At 45.0% G+C, this 16674-nt stretch overlaps 1 protein-coding gene across 1 annotated transcript; it reads right to left on the bottom strand.

Annotated features, from left to right (window-relative positions):
* Nucleotides 1-285: 285 nt before the first annotated feature.
* On the bottom strand, nt 286-16403 carry Isy1 (ISY1 splicing factor homolog). Its single transcript, XM_057771462.1, has 11 exons — nt 16205-16403; nt 13850-13872; nt 13108-13159; nt 12523-12588; nt 12034-12076; nt 9153-9265; nt 6630-6747; nt 3683-3805; nt 2751-2872; nt 1323-1409; nt 286-1013 (listed from the first exon to the last, which is right to left on the bottom strand). The coding sequence occupies exons 1-11, from the start codon at nt 16205-16207 to the stop codon at nt 906-908; spliced, it is 858 nt and encodes a 285-aa protein (XP_057627445.1). The 5' UTR covers nt 16208-16403; the 3' UTR covers nt 286-905.
* Nucleotides 16404-16674: the final 271 nt, after the last annotated feature.

Below are 16674 nucleotides of genomic sequence, written 5' to 3'. Positions count from 1 at the left end.
ACTCCCACTACCCTCAGAACAGGAGGCCTGTGGCTCACACTGCTCAGGCTTAGAGACAGGTTGGTTCGGTAGCAAAGACTCAGCTCAAAGTGGTGCTTTGGAGTCCGTCACTTAGGGTGTACACTGTGTACCCAAGAAGGCCAGCATACAGCCATCCCCAGCTGTGAATACACCATTCCTGGCACCACCACCCTCTCTACACAGTGTTCAGCGCCTTTCCTGACTGACACCATGTCATCCCAGCCTAGATACACCACAAGGTCCAGGCACAGATGTTTCCTTTCTTATTAAAATATTTAATAAAAGTAGCTTTCTCTGAAACAAGTTATAAAAGTAAAATTGCAAACTTAGAATTCCTGTCCCACAAGACAGGAGAGGGAGGGTGAAGCAGATTCTCAGAGGGGACCATGGAAAGTAAAGCTCTAACCAGCACATGGGGAAGGCTCTACCGCTGACGGTGGAGTTCCATTTCAGGGTAGACACACCATCTCAGTTTCCAGAGAAGATACGCCTTTGAATCTGAACATGATTTGGATAAAAATCATGCATTTTTTAAATGTTGGTTACTAATTAATCCTTCTCTCTTCCCAAAATCATAGTACAAGGCAGAATAAATTTTCAGCGAGAGAGCTGATTTTACACACTCCAAAATAAAAATAAGTGGAACCGTATGGTAGCAAAGGTATCTGTAAAAAGTGATGGTTAGTCTTCGGTATCCTGACAGCTTACTGGGAAGTCAGGGGCAGGGCCAGCTCACATATCCAGGAAAGGATGAGAAAGTACAGGGCCTCCCAGCACTGGTCAGTCTAGCCACAGCTCAAGGGAGCTATGAGGAGGGTAGGCCCAAGGTGCGTCACAAGCACACCCACCAGATCTCCCAGAGTCCAAGAAGGGCTTGGCTCATCCTAGTACCCCAGCAGCCGCTTGGCTTCTTCACTCTGTGCCTGTAGGGTCTCACTCGCATATTTCTGCAGCAGTTCCATTTTCTTCCTCCGTACAAGCGCCTCCTCAATCTGTGAACACCCACAGTGAAGAAGTCAGCCCTCAGCAAGGCCTCCACCTCTACCATAACCCAGGCAGGGAATACCTGCAGGGGCATACATAGTCAAGACTGTCTGCAAGAACCAGCTATTTCCCTCTGAGAACATTCAACCAAGGTTCATTTATCAATCCCATCAAGCGGGCCCTGTACTTCACAGACCCCACAGTCCTCTGAGTACATGGTCAGGGCCAAAGGCTGCATATGGAATGGAAAGACAAGAAACACCAGGAAGGTGAGCCTAGCTGGAGGAAAGCTCAGCTGGGCGCAACACCCATCCTACCTCCTGCTGCGATGGCACCGGAACGTGAGCAATGAACTTCTGCTGACCATCCTCCCCTGCCTTCTCCTGGCTGCCTTCCTCATCAGACTGAAGAAGACAGACATACAACCATGAGCAGGTCACACTCTGCAGACAGTGTCGCTCATTGGACCTGGTAGCACAAGCCTGTAACCCTACACTTGGGAAGCGGAGGCAATAGGCCTGCTTCAAGCTCCAGGCAGCCTGGGCTACAAAGTGACCCTGTCTCCAAAATTAACAATAAAAAAACACAAGCACCATGGGCCTTGAGAGTAATTTTTTTGTTGTTTTTGGGGTTTTTTTGTTTTGTTTTGCTTTGCTTTTTGAGACAGGGTTTCTTTGTGTAACAGCCCTGGCTGTCCTGGAACTTGCTCTATAGACTAGGCTGGACTAAAACTCACAAAGATCCTTCTGCTTCTGCCTCTGCCTCCCAAGTGCAGGGATTAAACGCATGCCCCGCTACCACCTGGTTTGGAGAATAATTTTTAAGGCCTACCTGAACAACTTAGAGAAACCCTGTCTCAAAATAAAAAGAGACCTGGGGACAGCCTCAGTGGTATAAGACTTACCTCTCCCAGTACCATAAAAACAAACAAAGCCTAAATTTTTTGAAAGGAAAAAAATCCTTTCATTGTTTTTACATAAAGGAAAGTCGGACTTGGGGGGCACTACTCCTCGGCCATACCACCCCAGCACTACACCTGTCTACACCTGACCCCTGGCCTGCCCTCGGTCCTCACTCAGAATGTATCTCCCAGAACATGCTGCTTACTTTGCTCCTGCTTGTGGCTGAGCATGGCTTACAGAGGCCACTAACTAAACACCTAAAGAATCAAGCATTTATCTGTAGCACAGAGAGAGCCCAGGACATACTGCCGCCATCCTGTTTTAAACGCTCTACTGATCTCTGCGGCAGGTGAGCTGGACCTGGGCAGAAACCTCCACATGCTGTAACACATTCACTAAGTCATCAAACCCATCTCCGAACCTGCTTCTTTTTCTTTCTTTTTTTACTGGATGTGTTCTGACTGGTCCAAGCAGCAAGGCCATGCTGGACACTTGTCTGGAGCCCAAGGGCTCTGCATGGGAGGTGTAGACCACAGCCCCCTCTGGTCACAAGCCTCTGCAGAAGCCCAGCGGCCTGCTTCCATCTGTGAAATGGGAGTGGAAGACTACAGAAGACTACTACAGACTACTCACTTCTGTGACCCAAGTGCTGATGTCATGGACCTCAAATGGGTTTATAAACTGTCCCATCTCTTCAAAGCTAACGAGAGCTCCCTTCGCCCTTCCTGTCTGGAACCCTCCCTGTGCTCCATCCTGCAGGTGAGGGAGCTGGGCTCTGAGCCATGACCCAGCCTTCTCCCTGGTGCAGTCTGTAGCTCAGAGAAGAGGACCCCACACCAGTACCTCCTCTTCAGTGACAGCATAGATGTTGATCTCCTCTTCTTCTTCCTCCTCCTCTTCCTTTTCTCCCCTTGCCAGCCGAGCCTCTCTCTCAGCTTTCCATTTTCCCACCAGCTCAGCTCTGACTGAAGACAAAGCAGAATAAAGAGTATTTTAAAACATTCCATTGGGCTACGAGGCCAAGATAGCCCCTCTGGAAAAGGACACCCTGATTGTGCCCTAAAGGGTAAAAATGGCTGCAAAGGACAGTCTGTCCTACAATGCCTCTAGCTTCAAGTGCATACAACACAGTTTTTGTAACAGTATCTCCAAATCCTCTCCAGTGACTGCCTGACAAGCACACATGAAAAAGGGTCCCACCCTCACCATGCACTCCCAAATTTCTATGGGAACAGATATGGACACACATCTTTGCTTTGCAAGGAGGAAGCACTCCCTTGTACAGACACCACCTCCCTCTCCGTCAGTAAGCTGTCAGTGGTACAAGACGCAGATCTAAAAGCTACTAATACAGACACTATGAAACAAGCTAGCTTATAAGGATCTAGACTGTGACCTGCCAAAAACAGATCAGGACTGAGGAAGATCTGTAGCTTCACCAACTGTTCTGAGCCTAGCAAGACCTGACTGCCTCACCTGCCACCTAGATGTCAGCTCACTAATAGTCCACTGAAGACTGTTAGCCACAATAAAAGACAGTTTTTGGGACCATGCACTATTTTAAACCATTTTCAAGGGAGAGAAGAGAAGCCAGGTGCCAGCTACATACAGTGACATGCCCACAGCTATCCTCAGTGACGCGCCCACAGCTACATACAGTGACACGCCCACAGCTATATACAGTGACGCGCCCACAGCTATCTACAGTGATGCACCCACAGCTACATACAGTGACACGCCCACAGCTACATACAGTGACGTGCCCTCAGACATACGTTTCTTTTCATACTCTTGTTCCAAAGGCACAATAACTCCATCATCTTCATCCAGGTAACCATAGTATTCAAAGTCAATCGCCTTCATGAGCTCAGCACGGGTCTTTCTGGGAGGAGGGAGGGCTACAAGAAATGGCAACAACTTAACTGATTCCCATCAAGATCATCCTTGAGCCAAAACTTTTCTCCATACAGTGCTAGAGCCACACATGACACATGGCCATGAAAATGCCACAAAGTCAGCATTTCTCTGTATCATGTATGGGATCAAGAAAGTGGAATCACCTTCTCTAAAGCTAAGTGGACTCAAATTAAAGAAATCTACCCTTGGCTAAGGGTTAAGCCAGTGATTAGAGCCTTGATTCACATGCTGCAGGCCCTGGGGTCAACCTTCAACATTACAAAACCAGATAAATAACAAGTAAATAAATGGAATCTTCATGATTTAAATCCACAAACTGGGGATTTAGATCAGTGATGAACTGTGCTAAGCAAGCACAAGGTCCCAAGTTCAGTCTGAAGCACCTTCTAGTAACACTCTCAATACACAAATCCAGAACAAAGCTTTTTAGGCAGAGATCTGCATCACAAAACTATTCATACAACAGTGAAAACACTAGGGATAAGCTAATACCATAAATATCAGCATGCGGTATCCAGAAAACACTTTAATGCTGTTTCACACTGTGCTTTCTTTCTTCTTCTTTTTTTTTTTTTGTTTGTTTGTTTGTTTTTTAGAGACAGCATTTCTCTGTTTAACAGCAAGCACTCTTTGGAGGCAGAGGAAGGTGATCTCTGAGTTCGAGGCCAGCCTGCTTTACAGAGTGAGTTCCATGACATCCAGGGTTACACAGAGAAACCATTTCTCAAAACAAAAGTCTTGGGCTGGAGAGATGGCTCAGAGGTTAAGAGCACTCACTGACTGCTCTTCCAAAAGTCCTGAGTTCAATTCCCAGCAACCACATGGTGGCTCACAACCATCTGTAATGAGATCTGGTGCCCTCCTCTGGTGTGCGGGCATACAAGGAGGCAGAATGTTGTATACATAATAAATAAGTAAGTCTTTAAAAAGAAAAAAAGAAAACTTGAAGCCAGGCAGTGGTGGCACACACCTTTAATCCCAGCACTCAGGAGGCAGAGACAGGCAGATCTCTGTGAGCTCGAGACCAGCCTGGTCTACAAAGTGAGTTTCAGGACAGGCTTCAAAACTACTACAGAGAAAACCTGTCTTGGAAAAGCAAGAGAGAGAGAGAGAGGGAGAGGGAGAACTTGAAAACTGGAAATAAAGGCCTACCAATACTACCAAAAGAACGGTTAAGTATGACTAATTCACACCACGGTGATCCTTTTATTTTCCTTGGTTCTACAGATCAAACCCAGGGCCTCCGCATACACACTCAGCAAGTGCTTCCCCATCAGCTTATGCCCGGGACACACTTTAATTCTTCACAACCAACTATGCAGTCAGTAACTGTTAAGTGATCCATCAAGGAGTGTCCCGGCAGGCAGGGGACAGCCGTGTTTGGTAGACCTCCACTCACTGCCCACAGTTGGAAATGGCAACTTTATCTGCCATTTCATTTCATGTCCTGTGACAGGGTGGTTATCACACTAGCGAAAGCAAAAGCACTGCCTTCCTCCTGACCACAGGGACTAGTTTTAAAGTCCAATCATGTGAAAGAAAAGAGAAAATGTATACTCTTAGTCAACTGGGACTGAATAATCTTTCACCTAGGCCTTGAGAAGGGCCTAGACGGAAACACCAAGATGATACTGGTTTCCAGTCATCTCTGCTGGAAACCTGCATTGGGTCAGCAAGGGGACTCTAAACTCTCTCTTTAGCTGGGCAATGGTGGCACATGCCTTTAATCCCAGCACTTGGGAGGTAGAAACAAGCAGGGGTCTCCATGAGTTCGAGGCCAGCCTGGTCTACAGAGAAAGTTCCAGGACAAGCTCCAGAGCATACCCTGTCTGGGGTGGGGGTTCGGACGGATGGACACTCCTGACTTATGCACACCACTTGAAACTGAGCCAGGCTGTCATCTGAGGCCTGGAGCTCACAAGTTTATGACATGCCTGGGTAACACTGAAAGGGCTCTATGTCAACAACAAAACCTACAGCGAAAATACAAATATACGTTGAGGGCTGAAGACATAAATCATTGGTAGAGTGTTTGCCTGCATGCACAAGGTCTAGGGTTCAATTAACATAGCAGAAAAATTAAATACATTTAGAAAAAAGTAAATGGCACAATGAGATGCCTGAGTGAGTAAAGGCTTGATGACACGCATGGTCAAGCAGAGAATGCCTGCAAGCTGTCCTCGGTAGCACACGATGTTACGGCAACATGACCCCTCACACACACAAATACTCATACTGTAGAGAAATGTTAATTACAATACAGAAAGATGAAAAGTAAATGCAAAAAAAAAAAATTAACAACAACAAAAAGAAATCCTACATGGTAACACAAGTCTGTAATTCCAAAACTCTGAAGGCGAGTTTGAGGCCAGATGGAATAAAGTCTTAAAAAAAAAAACCAAGCTAGGCATCTATAATCCTAGCAGGTGGAGGCAGACAGATCAGGAGTTCAAAGCCTGGGTTACATGAGACTGCGATCCAAATACATAAAATAAAATTAAGAATAAAATTTTAAAGCTTTTTTTTTTTGGAGGGGGTAGTTTTTGGTTTTTTGAGACAGGGTTTCTCTGTAGCGCTGGAGCCTGTCCTGGAACTCACTCCATAGACCAGGCTGGCCTCGAGCTCACAGAGATCCACCTGTCTCTGCCTCCTGAGTACTGGGACTAAAGGCATACGTACCTGGCTCTAAAGCTATTTTTAAAAATCTGGATATAATAATTCCTACACTGCATAGTATATGGCATCCTTCTCTCATTCACTAGCAACAATTAAAGGCCAAGGCCTCCTCAAATATGAGCTACTTACGTTCTTTCTCAAATAGCTCTCTGACACCAGGCAAATCTTTTGCTGCCCCAAAGTACTTGTAGCCACGGTTTCCTGGGACTTCTTTACCTTCATGATCCAGCATTTTAGGACCAACTTTCTTATTGGGGAAGAGAAAAGAAAAATGAATCTGATACATGAACCTACTTTCCTGTGTTTACAGATACATTGAGATAATAATGTTATATATGGAAAACACCCCACATGGAAAAATAATTGAGGACTGTTTTTAAAACCTCTTAAAAATTAACCTAGGGCCGGGCGGTGGTGGCGCACGCCTTTAATCCCAGCACTTGGGAGGCAGAGGCAGGTGGATCTCTGTGAGTTCGAGACCAGCCTGGTCTACAAGAGCTAGTTCCAGGACAGGCTCCAAAACCACAGAGAAACCCTGTCTCGAAAAACCAAAAAAAAAAAAAAAAAAAAAAAAAAAAAAAAATTAACCTAGGGCTAGAGACATAGACCAGGAGTAGAGTGCTTGTCTATCATGCAAATAGCCTTGGTCAGTTCCCAGAACACAAAAAAAGTCACAGCCTGACATGGTAACACACCTCTAACTTCAGCACTGAGAGGGCAAAGGAAGGAGGCCTGATGACCCATGTTCAATTTCACAGGACCCACATGGCAGAAGAGAAAAGGGACTTCTACAAATTGTCCTCTGACCACCAAGTTCGCACTGTGGCATGTACATGCATGCACACACACACAAGCACACACACGCACACATAAATAAATGTAAATAAATAAATGTCATTAAGAAACATTAAAAGCCAAAAGGAAAAATCAACATGGATGTGAATACGGCTCAGCACAGTGCCTGCCTAGCCCCAGATAAAACTGGGTGTGGTGGTGCGTCCCCACAATCCCAGGACTTGAGAGCCTGAGACAGGAAGACTGCCAAAAATCCAAGGCTAGGTTAGACTACATATACCCTGGCTACACAGTGAGATTTTGTCTCAAAAACTTAAAGCAAAAACAGAAAAAGAAAAAACATACCAAGGAGCTTAGGGATATAGCCCAATCAGTAGAGGCCTTGCCTAGCTTGCACAAGTTCCTAGGGTCAATCCCAGCACCAAACAAAACTGGGTGTGGTGGTACATGCCAGAAACTGCAGCACTCAGGAGGCTGAGGCAGGAAGAAGCAGTTCAAGGCTAACCTTGGTTACTGTGAGGCCAACCAGAACTACATGATGCCCAGTCTCAAAAGAAAAACAAGCAAAAACAATAATAAATATCAAAATAAAAACAGAACGGAAATATCAAAGAATATCACAGAATTTTCTCAGCATACTTTTATATGTGGAGATTGCAGTATAAAGTGTATATGCTGAGGCTAGAGAAATGGCTCAGACCTAAGAAACAGGTACTGCTCTTGCAGAAGATCTCAGTTCGATCATCAGCACCCACACCAGGTAGCTCACAGCTGCCTGAAACTCCAACTCCCGGGAGCTCAAATTCCTCTGACCTCCATGGGCACCAACACTCAACACTCGTGTCTTCATTCTCTCTCTCTCCTCTCTCTCTCTCTCTCTCTCTCTCTCTCTCTCTCTCTCTCTCTCTCACACACACACACACACACTTATGCAAAACTAAATCTAAATTTAAAATAAAGTGTACTCCAGAATTGGTAGTGCAAGACTTTAATCCCGGCAAAGGCAGACGGATCTCTGTGAGCTCGAGGCCAGTCTTATCTACATGGTGAGTTCCAGTACAGCCACAGCTATGCAATAGAGAACTTGTTCAAAAATATAAAGTGTGGGTGTGGGTGTCTTACCATAATCTGATACTAAGGGGAAAAGCCCACAACAGGCAGGAATGTCTCTGGGGAGCGCAAGGAAAGAATGTAAGGTGGCCATAGCTTTTTTTTTTTTTTTGATTTTTCGAGACAGGGTTTCTCTGTAGCTTTTGGTTCCTGTCCTGGAACTAGCTCTTGTAGACCAGACTGGCCTCGAACTCACAGAGATCCGCCTGCCTCTGCCTCCCGAGTGCTGGGATTAAAAGCGGGCCACCGCCCGGCTGGCCATAGCTATTTTAAACAGGTATTTTGCCTAGGCTAAGGCCTGAGCCATGCAGTATTTCAGGATTATGCCACCATCCTTTCCACAGGTATCCTGTCAACAAGTAACAGCTGTTCTTCAACCCTCGTCACTACCAGCTGGCTCCCCTTGAGAACCTTGAATAGGTGTGGACTGAACCTAAAAACAATGCAAAGCCGGGCGGTGGTGGCGCACGCCTTTAATCCCAGCACTCGGGAGGCAGAGGCAGGCGGATCTCTGTGAGTTCGAGACCAGCCTGGTCTACAAGAGCTAGTTCCAGGACAGGCTCCAAAACCACAGAGAAACCCTGTCTCGAAAAACAAAAAAAATAAATAAATAAATAAATAAAAATAAAAACAATGCAAAGCTAGGCACGCCCTTCAGCAAGCTCAGCAGTTTGTCTCAGGTACCACTGATCTCCACAGTCAGGACCACCCAGCTCCTTGATCCCGACCAAGCTATAGCTTACTTACCCCATAGTCAGGACCACCCAGCTCCTTGATTCGGACCTCCCAGTGTCCTTTCTCCCTTAGCAGCTTGTTAATTTCATCATTCAGGTCTCGAATTCGGAATTCCCCTAAACCAGCTAGAAAACAAAACTGCTAATATCAGTTCTTAAAAAGACACGCCCTGAAACAATGAATGTCAACATTCCCAACACATGCACTCAATGTCATAGCTTTACAACGGCTGGCAACACCATAACAGTCTACTACATAAAACTGCTCATTTAAATTGATAAGAGAGGGCTTGGGGTGGTAGTGCACACCTTTAATCCAAGCATTCAGGAGTCAGAGGCAGGCAGATTGCTGTGAGTTCCAGGTTAACCTGGTCTACACAGCAAGTTCCAACCTAGCCAGGGATACACAGTAAGACCCTGTCTCAAAAACAAATTTTAAAATAAGTAAGTTAAGTAAGGAAAGTCATCAACATGCAAATAAAGGAAGACCAAGACTATAAACAGAGATTCACAATAGTGTAGGATTAAAAAATTAGTTTACACAGAGAAACCTGTCTCGAAAAACCAAAAAAAAAAAAAAAAAAAAAAAAAAAATTATTTTAAAAACTTCACTCTCAGTAGCAACCAAAAAAGAAAAAAAAGGAAATGGAAATGCTTCTGTACTATTTACACCACTACTAAAATGAACCAGTTTAGGTGGTAGGCAACAGTTAGTCTCTCGGGCAAAGATTCGGCGAGTCTGACTTAAGCACCAATGGCCAGCACCATCCTACGCCGCTCCAGACCTTTCAGAAAAGCAGTGTGCTGCTATGGGACTTCGGGCAAGACTATGGGCTTTACAGACCGCCTAGGGGCCCGCTGGAAAGGAAGTGCACAAAGTGCACGCTCAAGTGCTGACTGCGGTGGCTAAGGACCGGACACAGATGGGCACCCCAACAAACAGGAGGACAGCTGGTGACCACACAGGTCGAGAACCAGCGTGGTCTTCCTGAAACAGAGGGGAATGGAAAGCTGCAAACTGGCATGTGGAACGCTGCAGGGAGGCGTGACCTCATCTGTCTGTGCTGACAGCTGATGCAGATATGCCAATCAGCCCAAAGTCAGTCCACTTATGTTAGAAACGGCATGCTTCATCTTGAATAAGTCCATTAAAAAAGGAAGAAAAATTAAGGATCAAGAGACAGCTCCATAGTTAAGACCATTTGCGGCTCTTGCAGAGGACCAGTTTGGCTCCCAGCATCCACACCAGGTGGCTCACAACTGCCTGTGACTCCAGCTGCAGAGGGAGTCACATAATTGAAAATAAAACCAATTAAAAAAAGAAAAAGATCAGCCAGGCTGGTCGTGCACACTTTTAAACCCAGCACTCGACAGAGGGCACTCAAGAGACAGAGGCAGGCGTATCTTCATGAGTTCAAGCCAGGATGGTCTACAAAGAGTTTCAGGACTCCCAGGGTTGTTACACAGAGAAACCTTGTCTAGAAAACCTAACCGCCGCCCCCCCATTAAAAAAAAAAATGTGCATAGCCATCACACTGTTCTGGAGACTGAGGCAAAAGGAACAAAAAAGCTCACGGCTTGCCTGGACTAGAGTTCAAAAGTCAGCCTAAACAACTTAACAAGATCTTGTCTCAAAATAACTATAACTAAGCCAAGCGGTGATGGCGCACGCCTTTAATCCCAGCACTCGGGAGGCAGAGGCAGGCGGATCTCTGTGAGTTGGAGACCAGCCTGGTCTACAAGAACTAGTTCCAGGATAGACTCCAAAACCACAGAGAAACCTGTCTCGAAAAACCAAAAAAAAAAAAAAAAAAAAAAAAACTAACAAAAAAAAATTACTATAACTAATACCAAGTAGAGCAAATATGAAAATAAATTTACAAACTTCCATTCCCATAAAAGCCTCTTAAGCAAGAAAAAGACCCATTACTCTCATTTTGAGGATGTGCAACCCTATAGTCAGAAAGAAACTCAAAGCAACCAGTCTTCCCAAAGCAAAGCTAATGCTTACCTTAAAGAAAAAGGAAAAATTTATATATGTGCTTTTAGGGGCTGGAGAGATGGCTCAGTGGTTAAGAGCACTGGCTGCTCTTCCAGAGGACCTGAGTTCAATTCCCAGCACCCACATGGCAGCTCACAACTGTCTGTAACTCCAGTTCCAGGGCATCTGACCCTCACACCAATGAACATAAAATAATAAAAATAAGTTTTTTAAAAAAAGATTTTACTAAAATATATATATATATATATATATATATGCTTTAATACCTTCTTGCTGACATTTTGAAAATCTAACTAGAAGCTAGATACGGCTGAGTGGGTAGGGAAGGGGAAAGGATCTGGAAGGACTTGGGGAGTGGAAGAATATGAACAAAATACATTTAAATATGAAAAATGTTTTTAAAAACACAAAATTTAATTTAAAAAAAATAAGTTAAGCAGAAGCCGGGTGGTGGTGGCACACATCTTTCTTTAATCCCAGTACTCAGGAGGCTGAAGCAGGTTGATCTGAGTTCTAAGCCAGCCTGGTCTACAGAGTTCCAGGACAGCCAGGACTACACAGAGAAACCCTGTTTAAAAAAACTAAAAGAAAAAAAAGTGAAGTGTAAAATTATCAGGTGCATTATTCTATAAATGTCATCTAGGTCAAACTGACTGACAATTTGTCTGCGTGTTCTGTTTTAGCCTCCTGTGTACTGTGTAGCTATGACGATGGCCTTCAGCTCCACCCACACTGGGACTGCAGGCAAGCACCACACTTGGGCCAGTGTTCGCATCTCAATGGCCCTGCTAATTCCCTATGGACTTGCCTTACTGGTCATTAGGAAAGGCGGGCTGAGGTCCCCATGTCTAACTGTGTATTCTAGAGCACTTTACAGGGTTAGCCATCTTACCATTCTGAATCTGAGCAACTTTTTTCGAGATCTCTCCAATGATCTGTGGGGAAACAAATAGCAACAGGCACATTTTCATGGTGTCTGAACAGATCTGGAAGCACAGGAAAACTAATTCACAACTAACAAAAATACTACAGGTGCGGTAGAGCACACCTCTCACCTCACCCCTGGGGAGGCGGAGGCAGAGGCAGGCGGGCCTCTGTGCTTTTCAAGGTAAATCCCAGCCAGCGAGGACTACAATGTGAGACCGTGTCTCACAAATCAAAAACAGAACCGGGCAGAGCGAGGGCCCACCTTAATCCCAAAACTAGGAGGCAGAGACTGTGAGTTAGAGGCCAGCCTGGTCTATATAAGGATAGCCAGGAACACAAGAAGAGACCCATTCCAAAAAAAAAAAAAATTAAATTCTGGTTACTGATCATTGAGACAAAAAGAAGCAAGTAAAAGCATTTTCTTCTTTTGAGGTCAGGTTTACCCAGAACATACCTGTCGTCTCCATTTCTCAGCTTTAGGCAACTCAGTACATTCAGAAGCAAGAAACGGTCTTCGTTCCTAAGGAGAATGCAAATATCACATATTGCCACTAAGCTCTGTGCACACGTGACATCCACAGATGATTCAGGCTTGAACCCTAACAAATCTAATGCTCTAAATACACTTGAAGTCACAGTGCTAGAGGATACTCAATTCCTACCCCTTACTCTCCAATCTTTTCTTAGGAAACTATAGAATTAGGAAACACAATTACTAAAGCAACTATAGTTAAAATAAATGCATGCAAGTATATAATCTCTCCAGGCCCACCCTCTACCTTCTTATAGTCGCTATTAGAGCTAGAATGATAAGGGAACCCAGATATCACTTTAGATCTTTAAATTCAGAAAGAAAAAAAGGGGGGGGGGATGCAGGGGCCATATAACCACGTGCTCCAACAGAAGAGAGGAACACCAGAAGTTCAAGTATACAAACGCTTCAGCAAGTACAGGCAGGAACAGATGGAGTCTGAAGCCTGTCCAAGGAGTTCCAATCCGCTGCCTCTTGACACTTCCCAGAAGATGCAACTTCACTCACCTTGACTTTCCCCTCTTCCAGCTGAGCTTGACGAAATCTTGCCAGGGCGGTCCTGCCAGTCACACAAAAGACCCCATTAGATTTCTCACCACTCAAGTTCCTGGATGGGACAGGTCTGCTCATGACCACATCTAAAGTCTAGTGCGCACAGTAAGAAAGAAACAAGAGCAGCCAAGGATTTTCAAGTTCCAAGGGATAAGCCTCCAACACTATGTGTGTTTCTGAGCACTCAGGTATCTAAAAATACCACACGTACAGACTGGGGAAACTCTATCAGACTACTGTGATAAGCAACATACAGAAATGTTAAAAGATTAATTAACATCATGGATGCTCTTGCTGTCATTCCCAACCTATCCACAGGTGGGGAAATGTTTATCCAGCATATGTTCTGGAAGATGTCAGAAAACATTAATGGGAAAACAAACACGAGCAAACACAGGAATGCTATTTTAGCACAAGGAGAGAAGAAACGCTTCTAGAAAGACTCCCACCATGTAAAGTTACAAGGGATCATGTAAAAGTTCTATGCTGGTCGTCATATCTCAAAATTTTCAGTTGAAGCCAGGCGGTGGTGGCGCACGCCTTTAATCCCAGCACTCGGGAGGCAGAGGCAGGCGGATCGCTGTGAGTTCGAGACCAGCCTGGTCTACAAGAGCTAGTTCCAGGACAGGCTCCAAAGCCACAGAGAAACCTTGTCTTGAAAAACAAAACAACAAAAAAAAATTCAGTTGATACTCACATAGCCTTTTCTGCATTTCGGGCCTAGATAGAGTCAAAGGAAGAAAACATTGAGTTTAGAATATCTGTTTTTTTCTTGTGGTTAACTTTAAATGATGATTTTAAAGGGTTAAAAAATTATTTTTTTTTCTTTCAAATTCCTGCTTGCCTGTAGGTGCACCATGTGTGAACAGTGGCCAGGAGAGACGGGAACGTCAGGTCCTCAGAACTAGAGTACAGGCAATTGTAAGCCACCTGATTTGGATGCTGGGAACCAAACCTGGGTCCTCTGCATGAACAGCTGTAACTGGTAGTTTCTCTCTCGCCCACCAGTTCCCGAATAGGCACTCTGAGGCTTAATTCTTACTCCTCCGTCAACTGTTAGCTTTTCCCTCCTTCTGTTTGGATTTCCTGCCTAGCTATATTCTGTCCTGCCATAGGCCAAAGCAACTTTTTATTAACCAATGGTAATAAAACATATTCACAGGATACAGAGGGGCATCCCACATCAAACAGTAAGTGCTTTTAACCACTAAGCCAACTCCTCAGCCCCTAGAATACCTTGTCACTTCAAACGTTTCCTATTTTTGTCATTCTTTAAGCTATTTACTTTTTATGATCATACACGTTTGTAGAATGTACTGTTAACTCATTAACTCATACATGTGTGTAAAATGTACTGTGTTAATCCATTAACCTCTCTGAGCCCTCTCCCACTCCTACTGGAATTACACATGCACCACCATGCACAGCTGGCTGTGAACACAGAGGAAAGCACCAAGACAGGCGTCTGCAAAGCAATTTCTACGCAAGTGCTGCACATCAGTGCAAAGTCAATGATCCCTAAACCACAGGGTCAGGAAGACAACACATTTTCTTCAGTCGGGTCGTAGACTACTTGCTAAATTTGGGACTTGGATTTTGCTACGAGCTCTTCCTCTCACTATCACTGAGACATGGTCTCACTAAAACCTAGTTTCCCTTTGCACCACACACAATTTCGTGATGACGTCTTCAGATAAATGTGGGAAGCTAATCAGATACATGGTTGACAGAGGTGGCAAACTGAGCTTCATTTAACTTCAGATTCTCCTTTCCAACCACCTCTGGAAGCAACTTGGCAGGGGGTGGGAGGATAAATGACAGCAGTGCGGGACACGCCCTCCAGACACAGCTGAACAGGACAGCAGTGCGGGACACACCCTCCTCCAGACACAGCCACTTCAAGACCAGCTTTCTCTCCTTGTTAGGATTCTGTGCTAACAGTCTTTAGTGGCTTCCAAAACATCCTCTGTAATCACTCCATGGCATCATGTGCTTCCTAAATTTTTGTTTATCTATTTTTATTTAATAAGAGTATGTATCTGTTTGTATATATATATATATATATATATATATATATGTATGTATAGTAACATTTCCCATAAAAGTGTACTAATGGCTTTTTTTTCTATTTGGTATTGTAAAACACCCCAGACTGAGAAGAAGACCTATATATTTGAATAAATGCCCATATTTTGTATATATCTTACATGGTTATGCATAATCTTAAACCTGTTTCATAAACATATTTTGGAATGTGCATATGGGTAAATATCTATCAAAATGGGCTGGTTTTGTGGCTAGGACTATACAGATCTCAACACTAGACCTCAAAGATACCAACAAAACTCAGAGGTGTTAAAGCAGCTCCATACGCTTTTAAGGGGACTTCTACTTTTAATACACGTAGAAAAATATATAGATTCTTTTGTATATGTATGAGGTTTTGCCTATATATATGTATGTGCACCACCTGAGTGCAGCGCACACTAATTTCAGAAGTGGGTATTGGATCCCCTAAAACTGAAGTTACAGATGATTGCGAATCACCATGTCGGTGCTGGAAACTGAAGTGAAGTTAGTGGTCATCTTTCCAGCCTCCATAGGGTCTTCACTTTGAAATACTACAGTAACCACGCCTCTCTGTGCCAATTCTCGCAGTGATCTCATATATATTTACATATTAGACACTTCTTGAGCGAATGAAACCGAGGGTCACAACCTCTCAACACTTCATCCCTGGTCAGTCATTCACTCACTCCGTCTCGGGCATTAAGCAAGTAAAAATGTGAAGACCCTGCCCTTGAGAAAATTTTATCTGTGAAAATTGAGAACACCTTGGGGGATCCTCCGCCCGTTCAGTCCTATCAATACGTGCTTCATCCGGACTGAACCACCGGAATGTAATTCAGCTCCCCAACTCAGTTTTCCCCTGCAATTTCTAACACCCACGCCAGGCAGGAAAAGAACCCCTCACTAGGCCTGGGACCCCGAGGCCGCCCACTGACCCAGGCTCTCGCACCCTGGCGCCCGATGCCCTCCCCACAGCACTCACCATGGTGCCGGCGAGGGCGCCGAGGCGCCGGGCAGCAGAACAGCGTGCCTTGCAGTCCGGGACCAGCCGAGCCGGCGCGGGAACGGAAAACTCTGGTAGCCAACAGGTTGCTCTCTTTTTGTCGGAAGAATAATAAAAAGGACCGGAAGTTACGGACCGGAAGCGGATAAAAGAGCGGAGGAGGGGCGGGAGACGCAGCCATGCTCTGTGGGCGGCTTTCCGTCGACGTCTGTCCAATGCGTCGTCTCGCGCAACGTGGGCGGGACTACGCTTGCTCCGCGGCAACGAGGCTGTCAGCGTTTGAGTTTGTTGTGTTAGCAGCGGTCAGAGAGTTTGCCTGTTTCTGTCCTTCCTATCCTTCTAGGACAGCACTTGACCATTTTGAAGATGACTCCTCTACCTCTCTGAATGCACTGAGTGTCCACAGCCACTTGGGGCCCTGCAGGAGTACTGTCGCCTGCGTGGACCCG

The sequence above is a fragment of the Chionomys nivalis genome, chromosome 1, assembly GCF_950005125.1.
Source record: "Chionomys nivalis chromosome 1, mChiNiv1.1, whole genome shotgun sequence".
NCBI lineage: Eukaryota > Metazoa > Chordata > Mammalia > Rodentia > Cricetidae > Chionomys > Chionomys nivalis.
Note: the sequence above shows the minus strand (reverse complement) of the source record. Positions and strands in the feature narration are given on the sequence as shown.